Here is a 27,820-nt window from a genome sequence, read left to right as displayed (position 1 = left end):
ATTCAAGCTGATTAGCCAGGAAGCCTTCTTAAAGGAGCCATGCAGTTTTTGCTGCTATTGCTGAGTCAGGAGCCTTCTCTTTAAAGAATCGTGCCTCCGCTTGCTTCTAGCAAACAGAGCCTACCTGAGAAAATGCTGCTACCAAAAAGCCATGCTTAACTCTGTTTTATTTTGTGTGTGTGTGTTGTGTGTGTCTATGTCTAGGATTCCTTTCCAAGCTTTTTCAGGTTTTACGTGGATTACTCAGCCCCACGTTGGGTGCCAGTTTGTTGTGGGAGACCACGTGTTCGTTCCCAGCTTCTTAGACCTCGAAATAATCCCATAGAAATCTGTATTAATTACAGTACTGTTTGGCCAATAGCTGAAGTTTATTTCTGGCTAGTTTTTATATCTTAAATTAACCCATTCTACTAATCTGTGTATCATCATGAGGTAGTGGCCTACTGGCAAAGTCTCAGCAGGCTCCAGCAAAGGTGTCCATCCCTGGTGTCAGCTACATGGCTTCTTACTCATTTCACCTTTTTTCCCCAGCATTTAGTTTAGTTTTCCCACCTAGCCTTCTATTCTGTTAAGCCACTGGCTGAAACAGGTTTATTCATTAACCAATAAAAGCAACACATAGACAGAAGGACTTTCCATACCAAACATTTGATCTATAATGTAGTTAATTATGAAGTTCTGTTTCTTTTTTTGGTCTGGATAATATATTTACTCATGGAATTGAGAGTTATTTTCACTTATTATTGCTTTATTTTGGCCTGTCTGTCCATTTGTGTGCAGTATATTTTGTTTTATGAAATTGGGCACACCAATGTTTGCTGCATACTAATTTCTAATCATTATATCTTGTTGGATTGTCACCTTTATTTGTAGTGATTTAGTTCTTCTGATTTGTTTTGGCTTGATGTCTGCTTTTTCAGATACTAGTATAGTTCTCCCAGCTTGTTTTCAGTTTCTACTTGCTTACTATGTCAATTTATGCTTTTTCACATTTACCTTTTCCAGTTAAGTATGTTTCTTGCAGAGAACAATTGGAAATTATTTTTTGATTCAATTTTTAAGTCCATGGTTTTTCCACAAAATGGATATAAACAGAAGACATTTTGATAGCAAAAAAGTAGTAACTTCCCTACTTGGGCCAATGATAGCCCTTAGTCATGGACTTTTCTTTATATTTATTTTATTTTAGTTTGTTGAGACATGGTTTTTCTGTTATAGCTTTGGTGCCTGTACTGGAATTAGCTCTTGTAGACCAGACTGGCCTTGAATTCACAGAGATCCACCTGCCTCTGCCTCCCGAATGCTGGGATTAAAGGCATGTGCCACCACTGCCCAATTTAGTCATGGGTTTTTCATGAGGTTTACTTATCAGGCATGAAATCCTTCCTTGGAGCAGGCCTCTTACTTAATCAGAAAGTGGTTGGTTATCCCCATAACAGTTGTGCCACACTATTGTACCTGTAGACACATCTTGGTAGGCAAGTCAGTATTTTAGTAAACAGGATTCAACACTGGGAGAGACTATTAATCTCTTTTTTTAATACAGGAACTGTTTAACTAACACATGAATGAGCAGTCTCTTCCTACAAATTAATTAATTAGTTAATTAATTAATTTATTAAGTTTCTCTATGTAACAGCCCTGGCTGTCCTGAAACTCACTTTGTAGACCAGGCTGGCCTTAATCTGCCTGCCTCTGTCTCTCAAATGCTGGGATTAAAGGCATGTGCCACCACGCCCATCTTTGTTTTCTATGCCTAAGCAATTTTAACCAAGAAAATATACTATAGTTCCTTCTATTGGGAAGTTTAGTAATTTTCAATATGTTTATAGTTTAACAGTCATGCTTTTTTCCTATTGTTTTTAAACAGGTAGAAGACCAAAAACTTTTAGATGAAAAGAAACAAGTTGAGAAGCTTGCTGAAGAGTTACAAGGGAAAGTACAAGAACTAACTCTCCTTTTGCAAACCAGAGAGGTTTGTTAAGGATATGTTTGTTTCCAATGTTTTGTTAAGAGAATATAGATTTATAAAGTAGATTATGACATAGCTATTTGCTTTGTAAAGGATTTCTTTACAAATTTCTTTTTAAAAGTATGTGTTCTTGTTATATTTAACATGCTAATGACAGTTTAAAAATAGGGAACCTTTATATTGTAATGTGAGAGAAAAAAGGTCAATACTTAAGAATTCAGTTTACGTATGTTATGGTTTATGATAATTCTGTTTCTTGATGTCTTTAGTATTTCTTGATACATTTAATTTTTAACTCTTATTAAATGCTGGATTCTTACAATATTTTTATAATGCTTATATTTAAACTTATCTTTAAATTTAAAGTATATTTGTAGACCTGTAAAAGAATTGGAACTTTTTATAGTAGTAAGAACACCTTAGTCTATAAGACACTTCCTGACTTCACTACTATGTTTCCCTTACTAATATAAAATTTTAGGCTAGATGTAGTGTCACATTCCTTTATTCCTAGTGTTCCATATGTAGAGGCAGGCAGATCTCTGTGAGTTTGAGACTAACTAGCCTGGTATGAATAGAGAGTTCCAGGCTAGCCAAGGATATATAGTGAGAGTCTTCTCAGAAAAACAAACAAACAGACAAATTAACAATAAGCAAAACTAATAAAATTTTAAATGGAATTAATTACTTGGTAGATTAAAATGAATAAAATTTTCTGTCTGAGCTTTAGGCTATCACAGTAGAGTTTACTTGTATTGAATTTGTTATTGCTAATTTTAAAGACTAAAATGATTATTATCATATTATATACTTAAATTTAAAATATTTAGCTGGACATGGTATTTGTTTCTATCTATAACCCTAGTACTTTGGCAGAAGAGGTAGGAGAACCAAGAATTGAAGGTCTCTGGGCAGTGGCGTACACATTTAATCCCAGCACACTGGTGGCAGAGGCAGGTGGATCTCTCTGATTTGGAGGCTGGCCAAATTCACAAAGTGAATTTCAGGACAGCTAGGGCTATACAGAGAAACCCTGTCTCAAAACAAAAACAAACAAACAAAAATTTAAGGTCAACTTCATTTATAGATTGAGTTCAAGACCAACCTGCACTGAATAAGACTATCATAAAATATATTTTTTAATATCCTGACAAATTTTTTCTAAATATATTACTTAATTACTTTGAGCAACCATCTCCTTTTTGATTATTTATTTATTTATTTATTTATTTATTTATTTAGAGACAGTGTCTTACTTTATATCTCTGGCTTTTCTGGAACTCACTACGTAGACCAGGTCTCTGCCTCTAAGTGCTGGGATTGTGTCACCATGCCCCGCCTAATTATATCTTTTATATGGAAAAAAATCTGGTAGAACATTTGTCATAAATATATATATTTATTTTGCAGAAAGAGGTCCATGATTTGGAAGTAGAATTAACTGTCACTAAAACAAGTGATCAGTATTATTCAAAACAGGTTGAAGAACTAAAAACTAAGCTGGAAGAAGAGAAGTATGTTTTTCACTTATCTATGTACAGTTTAATTCCTAAACTTTATGATAAAAATAGTTTCCTATTTATAGCAATGGATTTGAAATTGAGTTTTATTCCTAAAGATAAAAATGAAAGCCAGGCATGGTGGTGCACAAATGTATTCTTAGCACTCTGGAAACTAAAGCAAGAAAATTATGAATTCGAGGTCTGGGCTTTGTCGTGAGATCTTGTGTCAGAAAAGAAATGGTTTACTTATTTTATTGCTAAGAAAGTTTGTATCATTATATAAAAGACTAATAACAAAGTTAAATCACTTTATATCAGCATTTAGTTATCTCTTCGTATTTATAAGTTTTGGTTTCAGAAACTCCGAAGATACACAAATCTGAAGCTAGTCAAGTCCTATATGCAGTCAGCAGAATATTTGCATATAAACTAAGTATAACCTCTTACAGGGGAAGTTTTAACTTTTCTCTATACTACTTGCAGTACTGAATATAATGTAAATGCTATGTAAATGTTTGTTTTACTACATTCAGAAAATAATGGCAAGGAAGAAGTTTGTATGTTCAATCCAGACATGTTCCTGAATAGTTTCAATTTTGAGTTGGATAAGTCAATTAATGTGGAATTTCTAGATACATAGGATCCGACATTAATTTGGGGCAGGTATTTGTCATATAAAGGAAATTATTTGTGGTTCTTTTTTATTTTGATAAATTGTTTTCATAAGTTCATGTTGATAAAATTCAATATATAAATTTATCTCTAATATTGTCTAAATAAAGTATCTAATGGAGTGATTTCAGGAAATTTAATTTGTTAATAATTATCACCAAGGAAGAAGTAAATTCAAGTGCCTGTTGGTGGTAAACACTATTTTTCCTTTTTGATTGCTTCTCAGGTATAGATGAAAATGGTAAGTAAAGTGTTAGGTGTGATGCCTCATGCATAGAATTCTAACCCTTGGAAAGCTGAAGAAGGAGGATTGTTGTAAGTTTGAGACCAACCTAGATTACATCATAATTCCCAATCCAACATACAGCCTAGACCTTTACTTGTAGTCCCATTCCCTTTTTCTGATATTCTTTTAACAGTGTGTTTTTTTTTTTCAGGAGATCTAGGTAATATTCATTTTATTAAAAATCCCCTTAAGAATTGAGTGGTTATCTATATTTTAGTATTAATTTATGTTTTCCTTAGTATATTTGCTCTTTAATCTCTCATTACTTAGGGAAAAACTATTTTCTTTTCTGAACTTCCAATAATATTACATAAGAGGAAGTGGTAGATACTCCCAAAATCATTTGGTGGTACCAGATACTACACTGCATTTATTTAAAATTGGTACTGACTTCAGCCAATAGCAGTAATAATTTCTCTTTCAAATTTTCAAATGGAAAATTTGTAAAAATAATTGCATTTTAGTTACAAATAGTTCATGCTTCAAGGACTGTTCTAATCAAAATTTCAGAAGTTTGAAATAGACTATTGGAAGGAAAACAATTATGTGAAGAAAATGATGTGTCCTTTATATATCAGAAAAATGTATGTAGGGAATATACAAGGAAATGTGTGACATAATGAAATGTTAATACAGAAACAATTTAAATATATTTGAATAAATAAATTTAAAGAAGTAGAATAAGACTGTAATCTTGCTTCAAGACTTAATGGCCAGTATTTTGTATATCCTGCCTTTTCTTTCCCTTAAGATTATTTTGAATCAAATCTTATATATCATCATATTTCATATTTTCTGTATGATATGTTTTTAAAAATAGACTTAAGAATGCTGAATTAACTGAAAGCTGTGATAAACTTTCCCTTGAGAACATAAAATTGGCACAAGAAGCCAGTGATATGGCCCTAGAACTCAAGAAAAATCAAGAAGATATCACTGTGAGTTGACAAAGTTATCAGTGATTTTGCTTTCATACCTTCAAAATTAGATGGACTTTAAAATAGATGATCTTTGAATACCCTTTTAGCTTAAAAAGTTGGATTATCTTAGAGATGGTATTTTTTGGAGGAAAAGCTGCATATTATTATTTGATATGGTGATAATGTACAACAGAAAATAGAGTCTACCAATATATGACTACCAGTATATGAAATTAATCTAATTTTAAGCCTTAATACTTTTGTATTTAGTAACATTCTATTTAGTCATAGATTTCTATGGAAGATGTAATATTGAATCATCTTATTTTTATTCAAGAACATATGAATTAATATAAATAGTAAGTGTTCAAATATCTTAACTAAAATAGTATGTCATATATATTGGCATTGGGATAAAGTGTTGTTGGAGTTCACAAGTTCACTTGTGCCTTTATGGAAGAGAAGCTATCAGAGAATAACATTAATTTTGTCCTTGAAAGATGAATTATGAGTTTAGTAGGTAATGATTAGTTAAACATTATGAATAAAGGATGCAAACCTACAAGTAACTCTGGGAAATCAAAATTATTTTACTAGCTGCTATATATTATTAGAGTTGTTATTAATACAAGTCCATAAAACAGAACTGTACAAATTAAATAGCTTACTGTATTAATTTGCTTTCTATTTCTGTGATAAAACTTTATGAAGTAAAAGCAGCTTGGGGTGGGGGTAAGGAGCTTTGTTAGGCTTACATATTTCAAGCATAGTCCATCATGAAGTGAAGTCTGGGAAGGAACTCAAGGCAGGAACCTTGAGGCAGAAACTAAGAGCAGAGGCCATGGAGGAGAGCTGATTATTGGCTTTTTCCTTGGGGCTTGTACAGCCTGCTTTTTTTTTTTTTTTTTTTAAATAGAACCTAGGACTACCTGCCTAGGGGTAGTCCATCAAGCTGAGCCCTCCCATATCAATCATCAGTGAAGAAAAATGCCTCACAGAGTTCCCTAAAGGTCAATGTTAACAGGCAGTTTTTTGAGTTTCCTTCTTCCCAGATACTCTTAATTTGTGTCAAGTTGACAAAAAAACAAACAAACAAACAAAAAACCAACTAACCAAACAAAAACCAACCCAGAAAAAACCCTCCCCCAAACCTGGCATATGGCATACTTGTGAAAGTTTTAAATATTAATTTCACTTACATTTTTGTTGAAGCAAAATGATTAAACATTATTTATTATCTTCTTAGAATAGCAAAAAGCAAGAAGTACGGATGCTGAAACAAATAGAAATTTTGGAAGAAAAAGAAACACATTTAAGGCAAGAGTAATGAGTTTGTCTTTGTCTCAAGGATTTTAGAATTTCTTTTCTATTGTTAAATATTGTATAAAGTGAGACTATTAGGTATAGGTTTAGGTTTTAAAATCCTGTCTAAAAATGAAATTATAATAATTTTATACTTAAGTAACTAAAAAATTATTTTATATATAGTATTTAAGCAGTAAAATTATATGAAGATTAAAGTATCATAAACCTAATTCTTTAAAGTCTAAAAATTATGCTAACTGTATCTAGAAAATTTAGAATAAAAAAATTTTAAATATTTTCAAAAGTATCAACTATTATATAATATTAGAATATTTGTGTTCACTCTGTTTTAAGAATATGCATTAAGCCGGGCGGTGGTGGCGCATGCCTTTAATCCCAGCACTTGGGAGGCAGAGGCAGGCGGATCTCTGTGAGTTCGAGACCAGCCTGGTCTACAGAGCTAGTTCCAGGACAGGCTCCAAAACCACAGAGAAACCCTGTCTCGAAAAGCCAAAAAAAAAAAAAAAAAAAAGAATATGCATTAATCATAATGTAATTTTATATTACTTAAATGAAAATTTTTCCATTAATATTTTAAGCATTGTTTCTTGATATTTTTCACAATAATTATTTGTATTTGTAACTTTATTTTTAGATATTTACTTTTTCCAGGTTTTTGCTATTATAGATAATACTGAAGTAAATAAGGAGCACATGTCTTTAATTTATTAATATGATCTTAGAACTAATGATTCCAGTGACTTGGTAATTTCCTGGTTCCTAGTAGTTTTTATTAATTGTAAGTTGTAAAATACAACCAAGATCATGTTGAAAGCTCTGGTTCCAAATGTTTCAATTGTTGCTTGGTATCATTACTAATTTAGCAATAATTTAAAATTTAAGCCACTTTTTATGATTTGCAGTTACCTTTTGTATAAGCTTTAGAGTTTTTCAAAACTTGCCTATCGGAATTTTTGTTGTAAAATTATCTAGAAATAGCTATACTCTTTAATCTTTTAAGGGCTTTATTACTGTTGACTAAAGTGATTGAGGAGGGTCATCTGTCTGTGTGTTACTTTCATTGGTTAATAAAGAAACTGCCTTGGCCCTTTGATAGGACAGAAAATTAGGTAGGCAGAGTAAACAGAACAGAATGCTGGGAAGAAGTGAAGTGAGGCAGACACTATAGCTCTCCTCTCCAAGATGGATGCAGGTTAAGATCCTTCCTAGTAAGCCACCACTTCGTGGTGCTACACAGATAATTAGAAATGGGTTAATCAAGATGTGAGAATTAACCAGTAAGAAACTAGAGATAATGGGTCAAGCAGTGTTTAAAAGAATACAGTTTTCGTGTAATTATTTTGGGTAAAGCTAGTCGTGCGGGAGCTGGGTGGTGGGAAATGGCCCACAACTCCTTTCTACACTTAAGCACCAATGTAGCAATCCTTTATCCATTTTATTTATAGCATTTTTATAACTTGTTTTCTTTTAATTTGTGGCAATTATTTTAATATAAGTTTTTTTTTTTTTTTTGGTTTTTTGAGACAGGGTTTCTCTGTGGTTTTGGAGCCTGTCCTGGAACTAGCTCTTATAGACCAGGCTGGTCTCGAACTCACAAAGATCCGCCTGCCTCTGCCTCCCGAGTGCTGGGATTAAAGGCGTGCGCCACCACCGCCCGGCCGTGCGCCACCACCAAGTTTTTAAAATTTCTATTAGTTTTGTTTTTTGCTTTGTGTATTTATACCATTGCTTTTATATTTAAAATACTTTTGCCTCCCTGAATTCAAATGCTAGTCTTCTTTCAAAACCTATATAGTGATGCTTAGCTTTTCTATTTCTTTTAAAAATATAAAAAATTTCAGAAAGCAAAGAAAAAAGTTAAAAAAAAAGAAAAAAAGAAAAAAAATCAATCCTTCAGATTACTTGCAATCACATCTATGAATTTATGACTTTGCATTTTTACTTTTTACTTTTGATATGGCATTTTAAAATATATTTTTATTAGTTCTTTGAAATTTTTGTATATTTTGATCATATTCACTTCCTTCCTTCTATTTCTAGATCCATCCCCATCTTCTTACTTACTAAACTTCATGTCCTTTTTTTTTCTTTTAAATCCATCCAATCCAATCTGTGATGACAAAAATATTCATGTGGCTAATTCCTGGAGTGTGTGGCAATCTTTCAGGGGTCATTATACCCTTAAAGAAAATCTGCTGTCCTTCTCACAGCAGCTATTAGTTAGCAGTAGTTCCTAAACTAGGGATGGGGCTTTGTGTCCACCTCTCCTGTCCATGCTGGAATTTTGTTCAGCTTAAGCTTGCATAGGTCTTACGCATGCTATCAGAACCACTCTGAGTTCATATATGCAACTGCCTTGTTGTGTCTGGAAAACACTGTTTCCCTATAGTCATCCATTTTCTCTGGCTCTTACTATCTTTCTACTCCTTCCACAATGATTGTTGAGCTTTGGGAGAAGGTGTGTGATACAGATGTTTCATTTAGAAGTGAGCACTCTGCTGCCTCTTATTCTCTACACGTTAATGAGTTATGGGGGTCTCTGTGTTAACTGCCCTCTACTACAAAGAGCTTCACTTAACTGTGGGTCTAGCCATAAGTAGTAGGAGTCAGTTTAATACTCTATTTAGCAGAGTAATAGTAGAACATAATCTGGGTGCTCATTAACTGATGAATGAATAATGAAAATATGATATGTTTATACAATAAAATATTATTCAGTTTAAGAAAAAGGAAACTATGAAATTCATAGGTAAATGAATGGAACTGTAAACAATCATCCTGCGTGAGGTAAACCATACCCAGGAAGATAAATATAACATGCTCTCTTACATATGTGGTTTGTAGTTTTGAATCTTTAAATATGTGTGTTTCATTTTGAATACTCATAGTAATCAGGAAACTAGTAAAAGGCCATGGATTAGGGGCATTTTCTGAGGCAGGGAGATAGAATGAAGTGATAAAAGGGAATAAAGGGACAGAAAGGATTAAGTAGGTTAAGGATGAGAGGACAGGGTAGAGGAGGGAGCAATAGGAAGGGTAACTAATATTAAAAACCTTTAATAACGTCATATGGAAACCTTTTACTATAGAAGCTTCCTAAATTACATACACACATAAAAAGAGTTTAAATAGAATTACCCCATAGTGAAGAGGACAATGCCATACTAGACACTACAGGCTAGCAAATAAAAAGCTACTGCCAAGAAGCTATTGGCCAGTGGGATTCCATAGGCTCCACCTCCCAACATAGACTATTTTCTTTGCCTTTAGTTATTCTCCAGAAGTTGGTGGTAAGACACTATTTTCTGAGGACAACACATACTTGAGTCATAGAACATGGAGAAATCAAGCTGATAGACCTGGAAGCTTTATCCCTATTGGCTAGATTTCATAGTGCTAGAAAATGCTATGCACACTACAGGAGGATAAAAGACATCAACAGTCTTACACATCTGTGAACTCTGTGAGCTATGGTAATGACAAGTCTGGCATTATATACCATTGTATGGTATAATAGTGGCATAAATGTTATAGGAGTAACCAACCACATTTTGATTGGATTTAAGGATTTCTCTACAAGATAGAACCCATATGTGGCACCATTACCAAGGCCAAGAATCCATAACTAGATAGTTCATAGGTCTTAGGGGAAGGGCCTGTGTAGAACTTGTAGTGATCTTTCTTGTCTCTACCTCCTGGTTGCTGGGAATGTAACTCCATACCTGACTTGATATGTAGTTTTACTATTATTTTTTAAATCTTTGTGTGTGTGTGTGTGTGTTTGTATATGTGTATTTTAAGTTTTCTTTTTAAATCATTGGTAACTTGAATGATTTCCAAATATTGTGTGTATATTCTTATTTACATCGAAATTTTGGGTTTCTTATGTTTGGTTAAAGAATGCGCTTTTGAAAACTTCTATTTTAAGTCTTTACAATTAAAAATTTGAAATCTTTAGACCTAATACAGCTCTTCATATACTTGTTAGGAGATTATACGAGGTATTGTGAGTAGTGTTGAATATAGTGATTGATACAGTCAGTGCTTAATAATTATTAGCTGTTTAATATTTTCAAGATTTAGAAAAATCATTCTTTGCCATACCCATAATGATTGATTTTGCCTTTTTTTTAAAAAAATCAACCTTCTTCTGAGCAGCTGTTACCTACAGATATCTATGACTAAACCACTATACTTTTTTTGGTTAACATATGAAAACAAATTTTAAAGAGAAGCTGTTTAATTTTTTTCAATTTTTTTTTAAAGTTTAAATTAATTTGCTTAGTTTTTGAGACAAGGTCTTAATTGTATAGCCCAGGATGGCACTTAGCTGACATTCCTGTCTTAGACTCTCAAATGCTGGGATTACAGGTATTTGCTACCACACCTACATCAAGAGCCTCTGTTAGTGCATATGTATGTATACTATATGAGTGTGTGGAGGCCAGAGGACTGCCTCAGATGTCATTCTACAACTACTGTATGTATCTTTTCCCTTTAAAAAAAGACATGGTATCTCACTAGTCTGTATTTCACCAAGTAGGTTAGGCTGTCGAACAAGCATTGCTCAGGGTTCTGCCTGTCTCTCCCTCCATGAGACTGGGATTACAAGCATGCCTCAACAACCCCTGCTCTTTAATGTAATTTCTGGGGATCAAACTCAGGTTTTTTTGCTTGCAAGGAAAGCACCTTATCTGTTGAGCTTTCTCTAGTTCAAGAGACTGTTTTAAAAATAACATTCAAATTATCTGAGTAATATAGTCTGAATACCTACTTATAGTATAGGCTAGGAGGACTTTTAAGTATCTATGAAAAGTGAACATACTGATCATAATTTATACTCATTTAAAGAATAAAGCTGGCAAGAAAACTTGCTGTTAAACCTGCTATTTTGCATTCAATCCCTGGAATCCACATGGTAGAAGGAAAAAAAAAATGACCCTTAGAAGTTGTCTTCTGACCTTCATACATGTATTATTGAAAACACAATCCTTTTTCCCTGTCTTTTTCTCTAAAGTAAACAAACAAATAAATACATGTGAAAAGTTAAAAAAAATTTTTTTTCCTGGATTCAGTTTTTGAAAGGTCAGATCACAGATTATATTGCCAATACAGTAGTGGTACAAAGGAAAACTACAATTAGAAAAGTATCTTCAAGTACATGCTGAGACAACCACCAATATTTTCATATGTAATATACAATATTTTAATAAAAACATTTTTAAAAGAGTAACACATGATTATAATACAATATTTAAAGGAACAAAGAAGCACATTGGGGAAGGATGGTATCTTTCTTTTGCCCTTGACAGAGTCTCTGAGCATGATCAATGATATATATATATATATATATATATATATATATAATTAAAATAAATTGTATTTATATTTTTAAATTTTATTTGTATAATATTTTATATGTTAGAATAATGAAAAGATAAAAAAAATTGTTTTTTAAAAGTAAGAAAATGATGCATATAATTTAAGGATAAATATGTACAGTAACTTAAATGTGGGAATAAAAATGTGCTTGTTAATATAATAGCCATGCATGAAAAGTTAGTGGTCAAAATGAGAACTCAAACCTAAAAAATTAATAAGCAATAATTAAAAAAAATCTTTGGAGATGAAAATATGGTTTGGATTATGAAGCTATTCTTGTATTTCCTTTTAGGGATGAACTGGAATCAGTAAGAAAAAAGTTCATACAGCAAGAAGATGAAGTTAAATGTAAATTGGACAAGAGTGAAGAGAATGTATGTATTTAACAATAGATTGGATTCAAAAATTTAAATCATAAAAAAACAATACAGATAATAAAGTGACACGCATAGTATAAATAGCTAGTGATCTAGATATTTAGCCATTAACATTTAAAATATGTGTTAAGGTAGGCTAGAGAGATGACACAGCCATTAAAAGCATTTGCTGTCTTGCCAAAACCCACCAATTTTAGTTCTTACTACTCACATAACTGTCTGAAACTCCAGTTTTGTGAGATCTGATACCATTTTCTAGATTCTTTGGATACTGAACTCATGTAGTACATGCAAGCAAAACATAAAATCTTAAATGATATGGTTTAAGTTGGGTGGTTTTGAGTATGAAACATATTTGTAAGAAATAGTCATATAATTCTAAAGATAATTGAAAAATGTTCATTTAAGTTTTTTTCTATTACTTTATGTGAATGTCTTTGTACCCTATACATGTTTGGTGCCCATGGAGGTCAGAAATCCACTGGAACTGAACAGATGGTTGTGAGATACCAGTAGGTGCTGAGAAATGAACCCAGGTCCTCTGGAAGAGCAACCAGGACTCTTAACTATTAAGGCACCTCGCTTGTCCCAAATGTTCAGTATTTAATTTTGACTAATATTTCTAGGCTAAATTAAAGGCTCATGGTGTGATAATATGTAATGTACTAAAAGATTGTATTGTACCTTGAATATGGTTTCAACAAATGTCACAAAACTATGAAAGTACAAAGTATGGCATGAGTAGACAGTATATAGTGTGTATTGAGTGGGTGAAAATTGTGCCAAAGTTGAAATACCATGCATGATTATGAAGGCTCCTTCAGTCATTCAGCAAATGTTATCTAACCACCAAATGTGTCCCAGGTATTGTTCTAGATACTGATTTTAGATGTCATTTACTTTGGTGGGCAGAAGCGGTCTAAAGTTTTATTAGGGCAGTAAAATGTTTTACTGATAATAAAATACTTGAGGTTTGAATGAGGAGAGACTGAAGACACTAGAATCATTTGGGAGGTTACTAAAACGTGTCTTCAGAGCACTAAATAACAGAGAAGACTCTGGTCTTGAACAGCTTATTTACTTATTTATAAGCTAGTCATTGTGGCTAGTGGATAATCTCAACAGAATTACTATGAAATTTACAATAAAGGACTCCCTTGAAGTAAGGGCACTAGCAAGATTGTAATACTTGTCCTCTATATAGATTCTACTACTTGAGCACACAGAATAGCATTTAATCAAAACTTAGTTAAGTCTGGGCATGCTTTCTAGAAGAAGAAACATTCAGTAGGCTTAAGTTAACAGAAATTAGTAGAAGTTTAGCTTGCAGAAGAAGAATATTCAAAATTTAAAAAATATTAGGAGAAACCCCTGGAAGTATGTAACCCTGATAAATAAAAGCAATTAAAATTTATTATTGCTGAAAGATGGAGGTTAAGGTAGTAACAGTAGGGAGAATGGATAAAGATGAAGATGGGTAGAGAGAACAGTGGAGAAATAGAGGTAAGAAATACGATATTTAAAGCCTCAGTAATTTGTGTTTAGGAATTCAAGAATAACGAAGAGTTTTGACTTGAGATTTGTTTACCTTTTAGAAATTACATAAAGACTGTTAGAATAGTTTAAAGATAAGCTGATATTTTGGAGGGCTTAAGATGAAGCAGACATATTCGAGGTTCTATGTGTTATTTTACTTCACTGAAATTTAAGTTTGGGGACTGGGGAGATGGTTCAATTCTTAAAGTGCTAACCATGCAAATATGAGGACTTGAGTTCAGATTTCTAGCACCCGCATAAAAGCTGAGCATAGTGGCACAAAGTCAAATCCAGCTCTGGGAAGGTGGAGACAGGCGCATCTCTGGAGCTCATTTGGTTAGCCAACCTAATCAAATTGAATGGCTTCAAATGCAATGAATGATCCTATCTCACATGTATATACACGAAAATATGTACATAATAATATACAGAGTGTGAGAGAGACATAGACATACACATATGAACATAAAGAATTTAAAGTATGATCTATTTTACTAGTATAGAAAACATTAGTGATAAAGAGACTGGAGAGATGGCTCAGCATTTAATAACAAGTAATGCTTTTACAGAGGATCCTAGTTCTACATCACCCATATTGGGAAGCTCACAGTTGCTTATAACTAGGTCCTGGGGATTTGATATTGTTCTCTGAACTCCATGGGTACCCCCCCCCCCCATACACGTAATTTAAAGTAATAGAAAAAATCTTTTTAAAAAGGAAATATTGATAAGTAGGCATGAAATTGAGGATAACCTAGTTTACAAAGCAAGTTCCAGGACAGTCAGGGCTACATAGAGAAATGTTGTCTCAAAAAATTAATGTATATATAAAATTTATGCATATATATTATAAAATATTAAATTAAGGCAGTTAACATATTACATAAAGGTATATTCTTTTTTTTAAGGAGTGAAATAAACTGGAAGAGCTGATAAGTATTTTTATAAATATATAAAACTATAATTTTACTTCTAAAGTACACAAGAAAATGAAATTCTATTAACAGTTTAAATGATTTCAAATCAAATATTTTTTTAGGCTCGAAGCATTGAATGTGAAGTTTTAAAGAAAGAAAAGCAAATGAAGATACTAGAAAATAAGGTATTATCAAATTATAAAAAATGTTTGGGAATAAGAACCTTGTGAAAATATATGACTAGATTTTGAAGGACCAGCTTTTCTCTTATATTCCTGTAGAAGACTTTGTTTCTTTGATTTCTTTGATGAGACCAAAATTTTGTTAAACTCCCTACTTTCACTTTCACTTTTTTCTTAAATTCATGCTCATAAATAGCTATATTTATTGCGAATAGCTTCAAAATGACAAGATGCTTTTAGAAATTATTCAGCTCTTTCACTCATTTCTAAAATTGAGCTGCAGAAAAATTCCTGCTCTCCTTATTTGAAATGTCTTTTATTTACCTGGGTTTCCTTCCTCTCATTTTACTATACATCTTGTCCTATACTTAATCTATTTCCATAAAATGAACAGTCCTTTGAAAAGTATAGTTTACTGTCTGAAGTTCTGACTTGTAATGAATAGTCATATAATTTGTTTTTTAGCCAGAGGGGGAAAATTATTTCGACTAGTAAATAAAATAGTTATAGCTTTATTAAGAACCAAATCATGAGAATCTAAGTAGCCTTTCTGGCAAAACAAAAACGATTGATTTCTTTTAATAAATAAAATATTCATGTAAAGATAATTTCATCTGTTATTATGGTTTTTGTTTGTTTGCTTGTTTATTTTTATTGAGACAGAATCTTATAATGTAGCCTTGGCTGGCCTGGTGTTCACTATGTAACAGCCTTGCCTTGAAATTCTGGGCAGTGGTAGCACAGGCCTTTAATCCCAACACTTGGGAGGCAGAGACAGGCAGATCTCTGTGAGTTTGAGGCAAGCCTGGTCTACAAGAGCTAGTTCCAGGGCAGTTTCCAAAGCTGCAGAGAAACTCTGTCTCAAAAAGCCAAACCCTGCCCTGCCCCCCATTATAAACATGGGTCTGACTCTCCCTTCCTAGTGCGATTATTAAATGTGCCTAGTCTCGTGCCAGTTTATCAAATCAGTGTGAAAATCAGAGAAATGCATTTTGTTTTTTTTTTCCCTGTAGTTGTGTTTTCCTTCCTTTCTTTTGAAATTGTTCTTAATTAGGCTTGTGATATGCAAAATTTTAGAAAACCACTTGTAGCCAGGCATGATGGTATATCTCTGTAATCCCAGTTTTTGAAGACTAAGATAGGAAGATTATGGTTTGAAGTAAGCTTGGGTACACAATGATACACTAATTAAAAAATAAAATCACATGCTGAGTTGGTGACGTATACTTTTAATTCCAGTACTTGGTAGGCAGAGGCAGGAACATTTCTGTAGTTTGAGGTCTGGTCTACAGAGCAAGTTTCAGGTCAGCTGGGACTACACAGAGAAACCCTGTCTTAAAAAACAAACCAAAACAATCACTTGTAAACAAGAAAAAGCAATGCTATATAAGGTTCATTTATATGCAAAATATTAACTAACTATAGCCATATATGAGTATTACAAGAAAAATATCCAACAACATTTGGAGCTAATGAAGGAGACTGATTTTTTTTTCTTGTGAGAATTTTTATTCTAATGGGAATTAGAACAATTTATATATGTGATAGTTTAGAAATCTCTTAGAAATCTGTGCCTCTTTTATGGTACTTAGGATGTTTCTTGGACTAATACATTTTAATTCAGTTCTGCATGTACTCAGATGAAATAACTCCACTAAGTAATATATTAAAAAGTGACTTAATTGGTATTTCAGTAAGAAGAAATGGAATTCTGTCAGGAGGTAGAATATCATGTTAATATTTCTCTATCATATTTAATAACATTAGAATCTCAGAAATGAGAATGAGAGAATAACGAGTAATGAAGACCGATCATATTTATATTTTTACATTAACAGAATGACTTAGTGAGCCTTATGTTATATCATGCAGTATTTTATTAGTTTGAAATTGCTCATTTTGATCAGAATATTGAATAAAATTATGTAATTTAAAAAATAATTTTACAGTGTAACAATTTGAGGAAACAAGTTGAAAATAAAAGCAAGTATATTGAAGAGCTTCATCAGGAGGTAGGTTTTCTTAATAATATAAATTTTCTTAAAATTATCCCAATATTTGCACTATAGTTTTAGAGAGCAATGCTTTCATTTCATTTCATTTCATTTCATTTCATTTCATTTCATTTCAAGTCTTAATCACCGTAGTACTAACCATAATTAATTTTCCATAGAATAAGACCTTGAAAAAAAAGAGTTCAACAGATAACAAACAGCTGAATGCATATGAGATAAAGGTACGTGACATTTTTATTTTTGTTTTCTTAAATACATGAAGGTTTAGAAATACTATATTATCCTTTTATAATTTAATGCTTACCTTCAGATGCTGTTATATTTTTGGATTGAAGAGATTAATTTTTATAGGAATGATAGAATGTTTATTGTGATTTAGCTGGGTCAGAATTATGTGAACCACTTAGAAATACATTTGTGCATGCTCTATGTATATATACATACGTGTGCTTTATTTTCTTTACTCATGTATTATACAGCAATAATCTGTATTATTTTTTTTCTTTTAATTTTTTTCCTATAATACATTTTGATCATGTTTATCCTCTCATTCTTTCTAGATCTTACCTACTTTTTTTTTTCTTACCTACTTTTTTACTGACCCAACTTTATGTTCTTTTTCTCTCTCCCTTTAAAAAAGCAAACAGGAAAAGAAACATACAAACTTTACAAAACTGAAATCAAAATATATAAGCAGAATATCCATAAGACAAAAAAATGCCCAAACAATGCAGAATGTCATAAAAAGCTTACAAAAACCTGATTGAGTTAATTTTGTATTGACTAACTACTCCTGGGCATGGGGCCTGACCTAGTGGATGGTAATAAACCCAGTGATACTCCATTGGAGAAAACTGATTTTTTTTTCTTTGTTAGTGAGTATCATTTGAGGTTAATTTCTTGGTCGGGGTGGAAACCTGTGTCCACTTCTCCCTCTCATTTCGGGGACCCTCTCTGGTTTGAACCTGTGTAGGCCTTGTGTGACCATTCCACAGTCTTTTTGAGTTCATATTTTCATTATTCCTGTTGTGTCTGGAAGACTCTTTCCTTCATCTATCACTTCTGATTCTTAGAATCTTTCTGCCTCCTCTTCCTCACAGATCCCTGAGTCTTGTTGGGGAGGACTTTGATAAAGACATCGCATTCAAGACTGAGTGCTCCAGAAACTCTCATTCTGCATATTTACAGTTGTGGTCTCTGTGTTAGTTTTCATCTAGTGCAAGAAGCTTCTTTGATGACGGCTGAGCAAGGCATTGATCTAGCAGAATGTCATTAAGAGTCATTTATTGCTATGTCCCTTTAGCAGAATAATAATAGTATTAGGTTTTTCCTAGGCGTAGGTCTTAGGTTCTTTCTTGGTTTCTTTAGCAGAGTCAGATGTGGAGTCTAGCTCCTACAGTAGGTCTTAAATCCAATCAGTAACTGGTTGGTTACTTCTAAAACATTATGCCACTATTGGCACCAGTATATCTTGCAGACAACATACTGTAAAATATGGTTATCTTGTACAAACGGTTTGAGACCCATCAACTCAGTAGCATATAAAGCCCTAGAGTGTAAGCCTATGATGTTAGGACCAAATTTTGTCACCTTTCTCTTTAGGCAATGATTGATAATTAGTAAGTATTCAATAAATATTTTTGAATCTTTATTGGAGAGCAGTAGTAGTCAAGATATTAAATGAATACTTTGATGAAAATAAAGTTTTGGTTTTTCAAGACAGGGTTTCTCTGTGCAGCCTTGGAGCCTTGAACTCACAGAGATCTGCCTGCCCCTGCCTCCCAAGGGCTACGAGTCAAGGTGTGCACTACCACTGCCCAGTGAAAATAAAGTACTTTATAATATCTTGAAATAGTACTTGAAACAAGAAATGCAAATATTGTCATTAAAAATAAAGACAAGTGAGAATTATCACAAACCTCTGAAAATTACATAGAAAAGTAATCATAATTATCTTCTGTAATTATACACTTGAATTCCTTGAGACAGAAACTACCAAGAATATTCATAGCAGTATTATTTACAGTAGCTCCAAATTAAAGATAATAGTTATTCACTAATAGCATGAAAAATCATTTAAGAAATGACCCTAAGATAACCTAAAAGTTGAACTCTGAACTGAAAAGTAAAAATATTATAGAACAAAAAATTTATATGGTCATATATATATATATATATATATATATATATATATATATATATATATGTTTTTGGAGACAGGGTTTCTATAAGAACTAGTTCCAGAACAGGCTGGCCTTAAACTCACAGGGATCCGCCTGCCTCTACCTCCCAAGTGCTGGGATTAAAGGTGTGCGCCACTACAGCCTGGCTATAATAATATATTTTTAAAATGAATGAAACATTAATAAAATTAAAGTATTAGTAAAATTAAAGCTGTGTAGGTAAAAATCATCTATTTCAAGGATTATAGAAAAATTTTTTTGCAAAGAGAATATTCACAGGCCTGTAGAATAGCACCAAGTGATTTAAAAATATGTAATTATAATTTCTGAGGAAGAAAGGAGAAAAAATGGCAAAAGGAAATTATTTGAGAAAATTATTAAATTTTTTTTCTTTTGTTTTAAAATAAATTTAGGCTTTGACAATTTTGTACCTGTTTGTAATACATTTTGGTCACATACTCATCCCCTTGCTTCTTACCCTATGCCCCTCCGAACCCAGTAATTATCACTTCTTCCACCTAGTACCTATCTCTTTTCATATCTTTTTGTTTTGTTTTTGCCTTGTGACCCACTGGGTTTAACCAGGGTATATGTATATGAGTAGGAAAATATTCACTGGGGCATCTGTAACTTGCCAATGACTATATTACAAAGCTTTTGGTTTTTGATTATGTTTGTTTGTTCTTTTTTAAACTTGGCTATCAGTAAGTCCCAAACAGAATGAATAGAATGAGAACTATATCTAGGCAGGCATACATTAGTCAAAGTGCTAAACCAAGGATAAAGAGGAACTTAAAATCACACATAAGAAATGTCACACTATAGAATTGTGAGACAAATGATGATGACTGATCTTATATAAAGCGCAAAGACAACACAACAAAGGAATGGCACATATAAAATGCTGGAAGAAATAATCTGTCTTCATAGGATTTTTGTACACAGAAAAAATAACACTAAGAACTATGCTACAAGAAATGTTGAAAGAATTTCTTGAGGCTGAAGAAAATGATATTAAACAAAAATGTAGATTAGTTAGAAGAATGAAAAGCATCAGAAATGGTAAATATTAAATATTTCATCTTTAAGAATTTCAAACATTCTCTTGAAGTTATTTTTTAGGTCATTTTCTTCTGGTTCATCAATATTTGGTTGTTCAGGTCTTGCTATTGTAGGGTCTTTAGGTTTTACTGGTGTTGTGTTGCTCTTTGTGGTGTAGCATGTGATCTTACCTTTTCTAGGGGCCCTGATGTTGGTAATTTAAATTGTTGAATGCTTAGGAAGATGATGATATCTAATAGGCTGAACATGCAACATGCCCATGATCTAGCCATTTCAATTTTGGGTATCTATCATAGGAAATTACTATATATTTGTACCACAAGATTTTCATAAGAACATAGAATTAGTTAAGGATCTAAGAATAATTAAATACATAAGCAATCTGTGTTACATTCATGTAATGGAATATTACCAGAGAAATTGACAAACTATATTTATATACATAACTATTTGGTACAGGCTTTAAAGGAAGAGAAAGAATACATATACCATAAAATATTGAATAAATTTCAAAACCAAATAGTATTTGAGGAAACATATAAAACAGAAAATAGAAGAAAAGTATTAAATAATATTTACTGGGCTGGCAAGATGGCTCAGTAGCTAAAGACTATTGCCACTAAACCTGACAACCTAAGTTAGATCCTTGGGTCCACTTGGTACAAAGAGAAAACTGACTCATTCAAGTTGTCCTCTGACCTTCACATGCATGTGGTCGCATACTTCTGCCCCTCTCTATCTAAATAGATAAGTATAATAAGTTTTAAAAGCACTAAAACAATCTTACTTGTAAATATTAAGAATATTTTGAGGGGGCTCTAGGGGAAACCAAAGAAGATGAACAGAAACTTAATGATATTGGTAATATCTTACCTTACTTTAAAGTTTTTTTTTTTTTTTTTGGTTTTTTCGAGACAGGGTTTCTCTGTGGTTTTGGAGCCTGTCCTGGAACTAGCTCTTGTAGACCAGGCTGGTCTCGAACTCACAGAGATCCGCCTGCCTCTGCCTCCCAAGTGCTGGGATTAAAGGCGTGCGCCACCACCGCCCGGCTACCTTACTTTAAAGTTGACAGTTGATTTATGGATATTGAATGCATTCTGGTTCACTGTTCACTACCTATGCCTTCTTGGTGGAATTCTTGTCTCCTACTTTGACATATTTCCTTAGTTACAATTTAACTCTCAGGTAAAGTGAATCTGGGCAATAAGTGCTAATTTAGGGTTCTTTGTATTTCCTGACATTACTATATTTGAGATATAGCTATGCAATATATAAAATATGAGAAAGCAAAAAATTAAAAACATTCTTTATGGAAAACATTAAATATATTTTTATTTGAATGCATGGGGTTTCAGTTAGTTATGGATTATCATAAAATGAATTAAAACTTACCAACTTAAATATTAAGAAAATTTTTAGTTTCTTTCTACAAAGACTTAAAGTTCTTGTCATACAGGTATTTCACTTATTTGGTTACAGTTGCCCCAAGATAGTTTATATTATTTGTGGCTGTTGTAAAGGGTGATGTTTCTCTGATTTTTTTTCTCAGCCTGTTTATCATCTGTATATAGGAGGGCTACTGATTTTTTTGAGTTAATTAATCTTGTATTCTGTCACATTGTTGAAGGTGTTTATTATCTGTGGGAGTTCCTGGTAGAGTTTTTGGGATCGCTTATATATTCTGTCATATCATCTTCAAACAGCAAAAGTTTGACTTCTTTTCCAATTTGTATTTCCTTGATCTCCTTTTGTTGTCTTATTGCTCTAGCTAGAACTTTGAATACTATATTGAATAAATATGGAGAGAATGGACAGACTTATCTTGTTCCTGATTGTAGTGGAATCACTTTGAGTTTCTTTCCATTTAGTTCGATATTAGCTGTTGGCTTGATGTATATTGCCTTTATTATGTTTATGTATGTTCCTTGTATCCTTGATCTCTTCAAACCTTTCTTTTGTTGAAGTCTTTTTCAACAATTAATACAATGATCATGTGGCCTTTTTTTCTTTCAGTTTGTTTATATGGTGAATTACATTGACAGATTTTCATATGTTGAACCATCTCTGTATCTCTGATCATGGTAGATGATTTTTTTTCTTGATTTTTATTGAGCTCAACATTTTTTCTCTGCTCCCCTCTCTGCCTCTCCCCTCCCAACTTCAACTCTCCCCCAAGGTTCCCATGCTCCCAATTTACTCAGGAGATCATGTCTTTTTCTACTTTTTACTTCCTATGTAGATTAGATCTATGTAAGTCTCTCTTAGTGTCGTCATTGTTGTCTAAATTCTCTGGGATTGTGGTTTGTAGGCTGGCTTTCTTTGCTTTATGTTTAAAAACCACCTATAAGTGAGTACATGTGATAATTGTCTTTCTGTGTCTGGGTTACCTCACTCAAAATAGTGTTTTCTAGTTCCATCCATTTTCCTGCAAAATTCAAGCTGTCGTTATTTTTTTCTGCTGTGTAGTACTCCATTGTGTAAATGTACCACATTTTCTGTATCCATTCTTTGATCGAGGGGCATTTAGGTTGTTTCCAGGTTTCTGGCTATGACAAACAAAGCTGCTATGAACATAGTTGAGCACATGTCCTTGTGGCACCATTGAGCATCCTTTGGATATATACCCAAAAGTGGTATTACTGGGTCTTGAGGAAGGTTGTTTCCTAATTTTCTGAGAAATCGCCACACTCACATCCAAAGAGGTTGTACCAGCTTGCATTCCCACCAGCAATGCAGAAGTGTTCCCTTTACCTCATAACCTCTCCAGCATAAGTTGTCATCGGTGTTTTTGATCTTGGCCATTCTTAGAGGTGTAAGATGGAATCTCAGAGTTGTTTTGATTTGCATTTCTCTGATGACTAAGAATGTTGAACATTTCCTTAAGTGTCTTTCAGCCATTTTAGATTCCTCTGTTGAGAGTTCTCTCTTTAGTTCTGTACTCCATTTTTTTTTATCAGATTATGTGTTCTTTTGTTGAAAAATTTCTTGAGTTCTTTGTATATTTTGGAGATCAGACCTCTGTCTGATGTGGGGTTAGTGAAGATCTTTTCCCACTCTGTTGGCTTTTATTTTGTCTTGTTGACTGTGTCCTTTGCTTTACAGAAGCTTTTCAGTTTCAGGAGGTCCCATTTATTAATTGTTTCTCTCAGTGTTTGTGCTGCTGGGATTATATTTAGGAAATAGTCTCCAGTGCCAATGCGTTCAAGTGTACTTCCCACTTTCTCTTTTATAAGGTTCAGTGTGGCCGGCTCTATGTTGAGGGGTAGATGATTTTTTTGATGTGTTCTTGAATTCAGTTTGCCAGTATTTTATTGAGTATTTTTGCCTCAGTGTTCATGAGGAAGATTGTTCTGTAATTTTCTTTCTTACTAGTCTTTGTATGGTTTGGATATCAGGGTAGGAATCCACAAGGATGACTCCAGCTAAGACTCCTAAAAATAGTGGAGAAGGGTGTCTGAACTGGCCTTTTCCTGTAATCGGATTGGTGACTAACCTAATTACCATCATAGAACCTTCATCCAGGAACTGATGGAAGCAGATATAGAGATCCACTGCCAAGCACTAGGCCGAGCTCCTGGAGTTCAGTCGAAGAGAGGGAGGAGGGATCAATGAGCAAGTGGTGGTGGTGGTGGGGCAAGATCATGATGGGGAAATCCCCAGAGAGAGCTGATCTGAGCTAGGGAAGCTCACAGACTCTGGACTAACAGTTGGAGAACCTGCATGGGACCAAACTAGGCCCTCTGAATGTGGGTGACAGTTGTCTGACTTGGTCAGTTTTTGAGACCCCTGGCAGTGGGATCAGGATTTATCCCTGCTGTATGAGCTGGCTTTTTGGAACCCATTCCCTCTTTTGGGATACCTTGCTCAGCCTTGATGCAGTGGGGAAGGACCTGGTCCTGCCTCAACTTGATGTTCCAGGCTTAGTTGACTCCCCATGGGAGGCCTGAGAAGTAAATGGGGGTTAGAGTGGGGGAACGAGAGGAAGGGAGAAAGGGGGATCTGTAGTTGGTATGTAAAAATGACTTTTAAAAAGGAAAAAGAAGAAAATTAAAAAGAAAATAAAATTGCATTAAAAAAAAAAGAATTCTTTTAAGGCCCATGTTGGGACATCTCTTTATTCCCAACACTCAGTAGTCAAAGACAGAGGCAGAGACAAGTGTATCTTCTGTAAGTCAAGGATCTACCTGGCAAGTTTCTAGTGCAGCCAGAGCTATATAAAGAGACATTATCTAAAAAGCAAAAATGTAGAAAAAAATGGAAAAAGAAACTCATTAATAAATGAATGTGCTGGGTGGTGATGGCATACACTTTTAATCCTGGCACTTCAGAGGCAGAAACAGACAGATCTCTGTGAGTTCAAGGTTTACAGAGTTCCAGGACAGGCTCCAAAGCTATGGAGGGAAACCCTGTCTCAAAAAACAAAACCAAAACAAACAAATGAAAGCCAAAAACCAAAAACGTGCAATATCCTGCAAACAAAGACATCAGGGCAAGAACCCTCATCTGTGAGAAAGCTTCCTCCCCTTGGTTATGATAAACCACGTTACATGTACGGTGGATGTACTTGTGGATGTTGGTGGAAAGGAGTCTTTGATTAGAAATAGGCTTATAACAGATGCCAAAGAGCTGTTATAAGACCACCTGCCAATGTTGAAAATTTTTCCTAGGTGTTTTTTCCCCCCTGGTTTGATTTCATGAAAAGAGGTTTCACCTTAGCAGATATTAACCAAATGAATTATCTTGATTTAGATCCATGTGTAAAGAACCTGTGGGCACTGCAAGGTTTACTCTGTAAATTCCAAGACATTCTCAAAGGAATGCATTGCTGCTTATGAGATCCTTTCTAGGTGGGTTAGCTGCAGTAAATTTTACTCTATTAGCCTTGCTTCCAACAACCACTCCTTATCACCTTATGTAACATGGTGGACCATTTTTTCCTGTGCCCCAGTATTTGTAAGTTCATGTATATAGTATGTTGGCATGTTTCACTTTGAAGGAAAGGCTGAAAGCTACTCAAAGTTGGACTTAAAGTTAAAGTTTGATTCAAGTTGATAAAATTTGATAGAACATCAGTGGAAGCTTATATGTATTTTTTAAAATGGAGCATTAGTTGTAATTTTTATGTAAAATGGTTTGAAACAAAAATATGTGGCTGTTTATATTATATTGCTTGGCATATATACATGTATTAAGAGTCAAGATAGACCATGAAAGATGAAACACATCTCACTCAGCATATGAATAATGTAAATAAATGATTCACTCATAATTTTCTTGAATATTTTAGGGTTTACAAAACTACCAGTTAGTATGAAATATTTTTGAGTAATCTATATAATTTATTAAAATCAATGTTACTTTCTTTACTTACAGGTCAACAAATTAGAGTTGGAACTAGACAATGCCAAACAAAAATTTCAAGAAATGACTAACAACTATCAGAAAGAAATTGAGGTCAAAAAGATGTCAGAAGAAAAGCTTTTGGGAGAGGTAGAAAAACCTAAATATTTTCAGAACTTACTATGCTAAAAATGTTAGTTGATTAGCTTTAAAAAAATAAGTACTTTTGCTGGGCAATGGTGGCACATGCCTTTAATTCCAGCACTTTTGGAGGTAGAGACAGGGATCTCTGAGTTCAAGGCCAGCCTGGTCTACAGATCAAGTTCCAAAACAGCCGGAACTACACAGAGAAACCTTGTCTCAATTTATATATAATAGTCATTTAACTTTTTGAAACTTGATAAAATAAACCAAATAAGTGATACATTTTTTACTTACTTTGTTTCTAATTTTCTGCTGTTTGAGTTTTATATTTTATGTAAGTAGAATATATGCTTCTTAAAGGAAAGTTGAATTTTTTGGAAATTGGTATAGGGTCCAGCAGCAATAAATAAAAAGAAACACTGTTTTTAAAAAATTTTATAGATTGAGAAAGCCAAAGCAACAGCTGATGAAGAGATAAAGTTACAGAAAGAAACTGATTTACGATGTCAACATAAAATAGCTGAAATGGTAGCACTTATGGAAAAGCATAAGGTAATTTATTAAATAAAATTATTACTTAAACTGTTTCATACTTGCAAATAAGGATATAAGCTCTTAGCTAATGATCTACTGTCATACTTTTGCCTATTGCCATGCTCTTCATTATTATGGAATAGACTCTAACGATCTGCGATTGTAAACCCCCAATAATATATATAAATATAAAAAATATTTTTTAGAGAATAGTTCTATTAAAATTATGAACTCAATGTAGTCTTTTATTTATCAAAAAAGTTATTTTCTATACAACGGTACCTAATTATAGCTTAACTATTATTATTGATCCTCTATTTCTCTAAGTTCAGATCCCAACCATTCAAGGTCGAGCTGAGGTGCCTCTTCCTCTAGTAAATACCTTGTTATCATTTATAATAAATGCAAATATTCATGCTTTCTGAATTCCTCTAGTAGTCTCATAGTTAATCTTTCATTAACTACATACCCAGGATATTTCTTACTAATATTCATATGTTGAATGTTAGTATTCTACATGTATTGAACATTCACTATGTTGAACAAATTCTTAACAAAGGAGTAAATGGATGAAAGACTTATATTTATGGTTGTGAGCCTACCCTTTAATGGCTGATCTATATTTCCATCCTGGGGAAATACTTAATATTTGTTGTGAGTACCTTTTACTTTTCTATTGTTTGAGTAATTCTTCTTTTAGGTAAACTTAATTTTCTTTCAGATTTGGAGAGGAAATAGTTTGTCTTTACCTATTAATTTTTAAAAATTGGAACCATGCTGGGTGGTGGTGGTGCATGCCTTTAATCCCAGCACTCGGGAGGCAGAGGCAGGAGGATCTCTGTGAGTTCAAGGCCAGCCTGGTCTACAAGAGCTAGTTCCAGTACAGGCTCCAAAAAGCTATCGAGAAACCCTGTCTTGAAAAGCAACAACAACAAACAACAACAACAACAAAAATGGAACTAGGCTCTAACATTACTATGAAGTAATTTATCATTAAGAATTTCCAGGACAGGCTCCAAAGCTACAGAGAAACCCTGTCCATATTGAAAAGTTGTATTGACTTTGTCTAGGTCCTTTTGGCCTGACTTGAGTAGTCTTTGATAGCTTTTATTTTTGTTATGACAAAAATTTCAAGGCTTTTATTGTGTTTCCTGTTTGAGATTTGGAGTCAGTCACTTTTCTTTTTTAAAAGATTTATTTATTGTATATATGGTGTTCTGTTGGCATGTATGCCTGCAGGCCAGAAGAGGGTATCAGATGGTTATAAACTGTGACTGTTGAAAATTGAACTCAGGATCTCTGGAAGAACAGCCAGTGCTCTTAACTGAGCCATCTATCTGCCCCTGGAGTCAGTCACTTTTCTAAGGCATCTTGGTGTTATATTCATATTGAACAAGACTCTCACTTTGTAGCTCAGGTTGAATTTGAACTTGTGGTAGTCAGTCCCCAACTTCCTGAGTGATAGGTTTA

The 27,820-nt window shown here is 33.4% G+C and overlaps 1 protein-coding gene across 1 annotated transcript in view; it reads left to right on the top strand.

The window, feature by feature from the left end:
• Positions 1-27,820, top strand: part of Sycp1 (synaptonemal complex protein 1) — an 86,703-nt gene that overhangs the window by 38,625 nt on the left and 20,258 nt on the right. Inside the window, exons 16-25 of the mRNA XM_057793884.1 lie at positions 1,871-1,975; positions 3,383-3,486; positions 5,253-5,370; positions 6,599-6,669; positions 12,353-12,434; positions 15,013-15,075; positions 17,022-17,084; positions 17,246-17,308; positions 25,706-25,822; positions 26,258-26,368. Coding sequence (XP_057649867.1) covers positions 1,871-1,975; positions 3,383-3,486; positions 5,253-5,370; positions 6,599-6,669; positions 12,353-12,434; positions 15,013-15,075; positions 17,022-17,084; positions 17,246-17,308; positions 25,706-25,822; positions 26,258-26,368 — 897 coding nt within the window. The remainder of the gene's footprint in view (positions 1-1,870; positions 1,976-3,382; positions 3,487-5,252; positions 5,371-6,598; positions 6,670-12,352; positions 12,435-15,012; positions 15,076-17,021; positions 17,085-17,245; positions 17,309-25,705; positions 25,823-26,257; positions 26,369-27,820) is intronic.

Source organism: Chionomys nivalis, chromosome 18 (assembly GCF_950005125.1).
Source record: "Chionomys nivalis chromosome 18, mChiNiv1.1, whole genome shotgun sequence".
Taxonomy (NCBI): Eukaryota; Metazoa; Chordata; class Mammalia; order Rodentia; family Cricetidae; genus Chionomys; species Chionomys nivalis.
Note: the sequence above shows the minus strand (reverse complement) of the source record. Positions and strands in the feature narration are given on the sequence as shown.